Source organism: Rhagoletis pomonella, unplaced genomic scaffold (genome assembly GCF_013731165.1).
Source record: "Rhagoletis pomonella isolate Grant_MI unplaced genomic scaffold, Rhpom_1.0 Rhpom_scaffold_00009, whole genome shotgun sequence".
NCBI lineage: Eukaryota > Metazoa > Arthropoda > Insecta > Diptera > Tephritidae > Rhagoletis > Rhagoletis pomonella.
Window position 1 is genome coordinate 15,160,435 of NW_023458563.1, and position 9,171 is coordinate 15,169,605.

Genomic DNA, 9,171 nt, shown 5'->3' on the forward strand with positions numbered 1-9,171 from the left:
ATCTTGCCGAAGTCAATTTCGATGAGCTTCTCCCGCACAAGCTTTTCGGTGGCCTTGAAATTGGTCCCGTTGTCGGAATAGATTTCTGATGGAGTACCACGCCTTGCCATGAAGTTGCGAAGACACATGATGCATGAGCTGGTGTCGAGACTATACGCGCTTTCAAAGTGTACAGCTCGAAGAGTCAAACAAATAAAGAGTGCAACCCACCTCTTTTCTTTGTGCCTACCGACGTTTACAAGGATCGGCCCGAAGTAGTCTACACCTGTAAATGAAAATGGTTTCGTGTAGCTGGCCAGTCTCGCAGCAGGTATCGGTGCCATCTGGGGAGCTTCGGGTTTCGCATAGTCGATTTTGCATCTTTGGCAGGCATGTCGTACTGACTTATATAGTATGCGTAAACGTGGAATATAGTATGAACTTTTGACATTATTAATGACGGTCTCATGTGATAGATGGTGGTTATTTTCATGATAAGCTCTCACTATCAAAAGCGTCGTGTGGTCTTCCCTCGGCATAACAATGGCATCCATTCGGCAGTTAATGGAAGCAGCTCTCCCTTGCATCCGCAATATCCCATTGCTATCCAGGTAGACGTTTAACCCGGATAATTTGCTTTGATTTCGGAGTGGTTGCCCTGAATGTAATGTGTTAATCTCAGAATAGAAGGCCCTTACCTGCACTTGTTTGTATAGCAGATTCTCGGCCTTGCCAATCATCTCTGGTATGACTTCGCTTGGTTTATTGTAGCCTAGTCGCTTGGCTTTTAACCGAGAAACGTACAAATAAAACGTCGCCGTCGCCCTATAGAGCCGACGCCAATTAGAGAAGTACTCTACGTTTACCTTGATTGCCGGATTTTTCTGCGTTACATGCACATGTTTTCGAACTTCGGTAATATCCAAGTCGTTAAGTGGTTCAATAGGATCTGGCCACATACTACTTGGCGTGAACAGGAATTCGGGTCCCTGCAACCACTGCTTGCTTTCCACCGCACTATTTACATTAGTCGCTACGTCAGCTACATTCAATTTAGTTGGGATCCACCGCCACTGAGTATTGTCGGAATTCTCGAGGATCTCCCCGACGCGATGCATCACAAACTGTTGAAGATTACGAGGATCCATTTTCAACCAATTCAAGACGGTTTTGGAGTCTGACCAGTAAGTGGCATGTTGAATTTTGAGTCTGCTCACCTTCATCACCCGCTGAGCCAAACGCAAGCCTATTACAGCGGCTTGTAGTTCCATGCGCGGAATAGAAATCGGCTTCAATGGAGCGACTTTACTTTTAGCTGCCACTAACGACACGTCGACCGCGCCACCTCGAAGCACCCGCAAATAGCACACTGCTGCATACGCATATTCGCTAGCATCGACGAATGTGTGAATCTCCACGTCAGTTGCCGCAGTCAAGTTACGTGAGTAGCATCTCGAAATTTCAACTGCTTGCATTAACGGCAACAGCCGCTTCCATTGTCTGCAGTCGCCGCAAAGGGCCTCTGGCAGCTCTTCGTCCCACCCAATGTTGACTCGCCAGACTCGTTGTAAAAGTATCGTGTAGCATGCCAACAATCCCAGTGGGTCGAAAATCGACATCAGCACTTGCAAAACCTCTCGCTTGGTTGGCTTGAGATCTTCTACTAACACTGGTCGTCTTAGCCGAGTGAACCTGAAGACATACTTAAAAACGTCGGTGTGTGGTTCCCAGTATTTAGTTGTACTTTCTCCGTGTCCCCAAACTGGACTGGAGTTTGCGCTTTTACCTCTTCGTCTACTAGCTTTGTAAGGACGTTTGGGGAATTTGACGCCCAATTACGTATTTCGAAACCGCCGGCTCGATGAACCTTTCGAACAAGGTCTGCTACTTCGAAGGCAGCTTCCTCGCTGTCTACGCTATCGATAAAGTCGTCAACGTAGTGCGCCTTTTGGATAGCTTCGAATGCTTGTGGATGCTGCTGTTGATGTTCTTCTGCATTTTTGTTTCGAACGTAGTGCGCGATACATGGACCGCAGCTTATGCCAAAGGACTTCGCCCTTGCTGTGCGCGTTGACAGAACTCGTCTTGTACATGACTGCCGGTGATACTACCGTTGATGCTGCTTCAGCTAACCGATACAGCCAGTCGCTAAATACTAATAATAGATGGAGAACGGTCTTCACGGGGATGCATCGCCCAGCTGAGCTTATGCTGATTGGGCAACTTGTCAACTAACTTCTTCACCAACATCGGGTTGTTCAGGTGTGCTTCAAGCTTACACGTCTCCATCGTTGCAGATATGTTGCGTACGGCCAGCGCGAATTCTATAATAGATTCTAATTTATCCTTGGGCGGTGGAAGTTTTCTTACCTTGTCGATCATTCTATCTAGGATATGCTCTGGTCTACCGAAGAACATTTTTAAAGTGCTGATGACATCGGGGACCATCGTGGGCAAGAGCAGCTTATCCTTCACCAATTCGCGCGCCTTACCCTTAAGGCACCGTTGTAGCCGAAGCATATTTTCGACATGCGAAAATCCCGCCACCGCAGTGCTGTGATCGAACGTGCTGATGAACATTGGCCATTCTCGGGGTCACCGCTGAACGTAGGCAACTCCTTGGGTATTGCTTGTCTAGCCGCTATTTGTGAACTCGTCGGGCCAGTGCTCGCTGCTACTTGCAGAGTTGACAGGATATCTGACGTCGGAGTGCCTGAAGAGTTCATCTGCACGAGAAGCTGGTACTTCTGCTCGATAAAGCGTTCTTCTGCTGCTCTCTTTTCCTCGAGCATGGCCATCATAAGCTGTTGTCGATAACTACCTTCGCTGGAACCATTTTGCGTTGTGATAATTTCATTTATTTATTGTGGGTCTGCGTTCCCCTGAAGATCGGTGTGATTCGATTGAGTGGTACCAATTGCTGAGCTAGCCGATTCCATCACTCTCTGTTCAGGTGTGGAGGCCGTTGATGTAGTTGATTGCTGCATTGTATGTTCGCGAGTGTGTAGTGTCCCTACACTAGAAGCCTCTTTCATACAGGAAGCACAACTCCAGTTACAATATTGCACGCTCTCGTCAACGCCAACACACTCGAAATGAAACCACAGTTCGCAATCGTCGCACTGCACCCAATCTTCGACTCTTTCTTTGTCCGACTTTTTTCCGCAGATATTGCAAACGCACATGCCTTGTGACAAAACTACGAGGTGTGTAATATTTGCCCAAGTGCTTGTATAAATATGTGCCGTGTGCGTGGAAATTTGCCAGTACACCAGAAATTTGGTTCTCTCGGAACTGATGCTTTGGATTTAACTCGATATTTATCCTTGTGAACGCTATCGCCACCGTTTTCTTTACGTGCATCTGGATAACACGCGCTCTCTGCAGACGGTGATCGCGATTCCAAGTGATATTTACCGAGACGCCAGAAATTTTTTAAAGATTTGTTGACGGCGGAGAAAAGAAAAGAATTCGATCTTTTCAGCAGTCTAACTATTTATTTAATTCGATTAAATTCAGTTTCTTTTTTGCAAAATAATTAAGTTAGCGCGAGCAGCTTTAAAAAATTTCGTCTTCTTCCTCTTCTCCGGTGTGTGTTCACAGTCATTTTTCAGGGATGCATTAGGAGAGAAAAATTCTAATATTTCAATGTGGTGAATTTGGTGAAATTGGCGATTTGACGGCAACATTTACCATTTGCAATTGTGTACAAATGCATGGGACGAGTAGAAAAGTTATCTATTGGAGTAACAATGTTTTCATTAACACATTCTCCTACTTCATAAGCCACAAAGTGCTTGTCAAATCCTTTTATTGCAATTTCATTACATGCTATGAATATTTTGTCATTAACTAGCAAAAAAAAGTTAATTTTGTAAAGCTTAAAATCTTTGCAGAGAATGCCAATGTAGTATTTTTGTTTATATATGGAACATTTATAAGTTATTTCATATGATGTTTTTGCTGATTTTATATCAATTCCAAATTCATTGCTTTCAAAGATTTTTAAAAGATCTGGGTTATGATTTTGAAAATAATTTTCTTCGAATTCTTTTGGAACCCCTAAGGAATATTTTAGTAAAAAATAAGAAAATTGGAAACAACTTTTTCGCGCTATACTTTTAGATGGATTCAAGCGTGAAGTTATGCTGTTGAAATAGATTTTAGTATCTTTGTGTTTCGCCTCGAATCTCATTGACCACAAGTATTTCAATGGGCCACCCATTCGTATTGCTTTCGGATAATGTACCATGAAGTGGTGTTTTGGTTTGAGATGTCCAAATAAACGAGCATATGTTTCATGATGTTCTTTGATGAGCTTTGCTAAATAAATCAAATCATTTTCTGAATACTCATCTTTCATAAGAAAATCAAGGACAGATATTAGGTTGAGGAGAGACTTCCAAAATATATTTTCTTTTGGAACGATATCACCTAACATTAATGGCAAATATCTTATAAAGCACAACATTTCAGATGCAGTCATTTTTAGGTTGCATGATTGTAAGTTTTTCTTAGATAAAACTTTTGACACATTGCCAACTTCTAATTCACCATATGGAAATAAATTTTTTCTGTTGTTTAGTAAGTCAATGGTTATTACTTAGGATTCAATAAGGCTTAACACAATTTTTGAAGTGTCGTACACGCAAACACCTTCTAACATATCCTGCATTATATCGAAGGAAACGTTATTAATAACGTGAAAATATCTTAATTTATTAAACGGACACTCACTTTTGATTCCGGAGTTAATATCTTTTAAGTCATTTTCGTAAGATAGTACTGTTCTGTTGGTTTCTTCTGCACTGATCCTTGTTTCTGATTTAGTATTCTTACAAAATCTGCAAAATCGAATTGAGTTGAAACACTGCGTGTATCCAAGAACATTATTGACAGCGAGGTTATCGCCAATTATAAAATTCAAAACAAATACAACCCTTTTGGATAAAATTGTTATACCAGTTTCAAGTATCATTAATTCTTTTATTAAATGATGCAGGGAAATAGTAATGCCACAAGTTTTCAAACTGTCACTAGAAACAAACGCAGCGTGGAATATAAAATCTAATTTACATTGCAAATAAACAGGTAGCGCAGAAAAATTGTAGTAGCATCCACATATTGAATATGTATGCCTTCCCAACGCATTATTTATTTGAAAGTCATCAAAATATAGGTTATATGGAATTATTACGTCCGCATTTGATATTTTGCAAGCAATATTCTTAAATACCTCACCATTGACAACATTTGTATAATTGTTTGACTTCATCATTTGAAGAGTATTTGTCTCAACTATGTCTAAGACAGATGGTAATTCAAAAAATGATTTGATTTGGAAGCTTATTGGCATAATTTCAATATATCTTACTCTTGGCGAAAAAGTGGGAATTCCTTTGGTAAAACCTTCGCTTGTTTTGCTTTCGATAACTACTGATTTGTGGTATTCGTGCAAGTTTTTTTCTTTAATATGCTTTCTTAAACTATGCTCTGATGTCACACTATTGAACGCATTGCAGCAAAAATCAGATAACAATCGTAAGTTACCCGTTACGGAAAAGCTATCTTTTACTATCTCGTCAATGCATATCGAAATCTTTTTAAACAAACTTAAAACCCTATTTTGAATTACAAGTGCTCCACTTCGCGGAAGTTTGTTTTTTTGCATATAAGGAGACGGAAAATTCAAGTACGTCCTCACTTAGTTCTAACAAATTATTTCGGAAAAGTATATCATTGTGTAAATTATTCCATGAGTGTTGCGATCTGTTTGCATTTGATGTATTTTGAACACTAAAATCGTTTAAATTCGTAGGGTTTTCTTCTGATATATATAAAGTATTTAGACTTGCATTTTTACATTCTTCATTTTGAATCTTAGATTTTACATTTTGATTATTGCTACTATGTTTTTCAATGTGTTTTTTAAAAGTTTTGAACTGTGAAAATATTTGGTTACAGTTTTCAAATGTACATTTTTTACGATCTTTTTCTCTAAGAAAATGTTGTAATTTTAAATGTTTTACTAGATCGTCGCTAGTAGAGTATACTTTTTCACATATAAAGCAATTATACATTTTGAATAACAGAATTTATTCCTTCATGAAACTGATAAGAGAGGTAAGAGAAGGCGATTTTATATCAAAAGGTGTTACAATTTCATAGAAGTACATTTGAATAAAAGTCCATGGCAAAGGACATACTTTTGGATACACAAGGTTAAGTACTTGAAACACTTTAAAAGTTGTGTCAAGAGCATCAATAACTGAGTCGAATTTATGAGTTACTTGATCTAAATATAAAGAAAATGCTTTATATTCACCTTCAACAATAATAAAAGGCTGAAGAGTTGTATCATTTACAAAGCTTTTTTCAACTAGCTCTTGAATTTTTTCACGAACATTGGCAACGCATTTGCCATTGCTTATAGTTGCCTTTTTCTTCTTCTTACCGGATGAGTCTTCAAATCTGAACGAAGGGTGCAGTGTAGAGTTCAGCAACGTAATCAATGTGCAGTCTTCCTTATCCATACAAAACATTAGATAATTTTTAAAAATGAAATTTAAAAAATACATACGTTATTCCTAAATTATTGCTTTCTATAGCATCCTTTAGAGCTGATTTAGAGAGTTGATTTCGCAAATTTATTTGGTAATATTTACAAATCCTGTTTTTAAATTTTTCAAACTTGGACTTCAGAATATATTGCTTGGAAGGATACAACACGTCAAAGTCAATATTTATCTGTATAAAAGCAATTTCAAATGATTGATATGAAAACAGATATTAAAAACATATTACCAAAGAAACTGATCTGCTGTCCAATAACTTCGGCCACTGTTTTAAAAAGTCCACGTTATTTAATTCCTTCAACTCTTTGCGTCGCAGAGGAAACGTCTTGGCCCATCTATCGCATACTGTATCCCAATTGGAGCAGTCACGTTGCAATTCTGTTTTAAGACCAGATAAAATCCTTTCGTCAAACTCTGGAGATTCGGAACATTTAGAAGACTCAACGATCGTAGTCTCAGCCGAAATAGTGCTTAGTCTTTTACGTTTGTAATAGAGGTTTACGTATTTGGAGTACAATTTTCCGGATGGGCTACCACCAACTTTTCTTTTAATGTAATAATAGTCTTGCAATTTAAGAAATGAAAATTAACTGTATATCTCTTATAATATCAAATAACAAAAATAGGATTCTCTTACCAGATATTCCTTTTCACCTGGAAAAAACTCTCCAATTTCTTTTACTATGTCCAAAAAGGGGTTTGTTCGCAATTCTATGTTGTGCTCAGCTGTGTAGCTACAAATTGCATTTAATAGTTTACAACGCTGACTTTCATTTAGCCTGGGTGTTTTCTCGTCATCTGAACGCAATGAAATAAGTGATCGACCATCAGGACTTTCACGAAGCACTTCATCTAGCAAAAACTTTAAAATGATACAAGTATTATATGTATTATGGAATATGTCGTCACCTGAAATGCAAAGAGATGTAACAAACATCGTCACTAAAATGGAAAAAGTCGTGACTAATTTTTTTTCGTTAAACGAAGAAATCCATCATATCAATCAAAAATGAATTTTGAATTTTTTATTAGTTATGACTTTTTACATTTCAACGTCGATGTTTGTTACGTCTTTTTGCATTTTCACTTTAAGAAAAATAAAACACCTTGTTGGTCCAATCTGAAATCGTTTTTTTAGGTCTCGGATACTTTTGTTGTCGCCAAAGCCAAAGTTTTTCTCTGAACTCCGCCCGTTCGCCTACACTTTTAATAGCATCTGAGATATCCGCATCGTTTAGGTATTGCAGTCTTATGTAGGTTATGCCAGCGTCTAAAACGGAATCAATAATAACTCACTTTGTTAATAATTAAAAGTATACACACATACCAGATAGTTCCTTAAATAAATTTTCTTGGTTAAATTGAACCAGTAGCTCCTTCAGCTTCTCACACATTTTGTGCGCAGCGACGCCAATTATTTAACTGAACTTCAGATTTAAAAATCTTATTCTTCGCTTCACTCACTGAAAGCAACGAAGTAGGCTACGGTGCGCTTCGTTGTTGTTACTGCTTTTGTTTCCCAACATCGAAGTAGGCTTTGCTTTGCATTGTTGTTATTGTTTTTCTTCTCATTGCACTGCTCGCGTTGGCTGAACATTCGAGATGGCTATTAGCGATTCTACAATAGGTGCATTCTTTTGTAACCGAGCTACAAAAGAACACTCGCTTAAATTACGAAATACATGCAAAGCAACAACACAAACTCGACTATTTATCCGAGTTCAGCCAGGTCGGTTAAAAAATACGCGACCTGAAGGGTAGTGTTGTTAAGTGAAAAATCTGTTCTATTGTGAATTGTTAATGGGAAAATGGAGAGGGAAATTTTTGTTTCCTTATATACATGACTTATATTTTAAATAAGTATATATATTACGCAAATACCTCTTATAATTAATAATTTTCATAGGTTTTTGTATCTAAATCCAGTTAAACTAATCACGTGTTTCTCGTCAGTTACCAACAGGGTTGTTTAAGTAGCTAAAAGGAAATTTTACCCGAGTTTAGCGTTCTCTTGTCGCTCGCTTACAAAAAAATGCACCTAATAGCGCAGTGGCAGTGGCAGTTTTTCGAACTATTACTGCGTGTTAAAAACTGTCACTGCCACTGCCACTGCGCTATTGTAGAATCGCTATATGATTTTTGCTAACGGGATTTAATTTTGCTTATTCACAAGTATACATACATACGTACATAGTAAATGCATAGTAGATGCAGACATTCATGTGTACATATGTATGTATGTATGCTCATTTATAACGAACCAGGGATGGAATTTAAAATTTCAAAATGTGCCTAATGGACTGGAAAAATAGTGCCGAAAAGAAGATGAAAGTACCACAAAATTAAAATTTCTTTCTTTTAAGGCTTTTTAAGAGCAATATTTAAAAAAAAAAGTAGTGAAATTATTTATTGAATTACACTGTTCGGAAGTCAGCTTGGGAATTGATGAAAGCAAGTTTTTCTGAATCATTGGATTGTATATGGAAAAGCAATTTCTCAATTTGCCCAGGTTGGCGATTTTAAGATTTTTTTTTCAATTTGAAATTGGTAGTCGCAGACGTTTAAAATGTTTAAAAGTGTTTAAAAAGAAAATATTCATACCATCGAAATACTTTTC

At 37.8% G+C, this 9,171-nt stretch overlaps 1 protein-coding gene across 5 annotated transcripts; it reads right to left on the reverse strand.

The window, feature by feature from the left end:
• Positions 1 to 4,575: 4,575 nt before the first annotated feature.
• On the reverse strand, positions 4,576 to 8,224 carry LOC118745592. 5 transcript variants are annotated; one of them, XR_004993658.1, is made up of 7 exons: positions 7,882 to 8,224; positions 7,661 to 7,824; positions 7,192 to 7,416; positions 6,784 to 7,119; positions 6,560 to 6,726; positions 6,434 to 6,503; positions 4,576 to 4,823 (listed from the first exon to the last, which is right to left on the reverse strand). XR_004993658.1 is itself a non-coding variant. In XM_036479099.1 (7 exons), the coding sequence occupies exons 1-6, from the start codon at positions 7,946 to 7,948 to the stop codon at positions 6,445 to 6,447; spliced, it is 1,014 nt and encodes a 337-aa protein (XP_036334992.1). In that variant the 5' UTR covers positions 7,949 to 8,224; the 3' UTR covers positions 4,576 to 4,823; positions 6,434 to 6,444. The 5 variants fall into 5 exon arrangements, 4 of the variants coding, with proteins under 4 accessions (XP_036334992.1, XP_036334993.1, XP_036334991.1 ...); XM_036479099.1 differs by having other exon boundaries at positions 6,434 to 6,499; XM_036479100.1 differs by having other exon boundaries at positions 4,576 to 4,849; positions 6,434 to 6,499.
• Between the last annotated feature and the right edge of the window lie 947 nt (positions 8,225 to 9,171).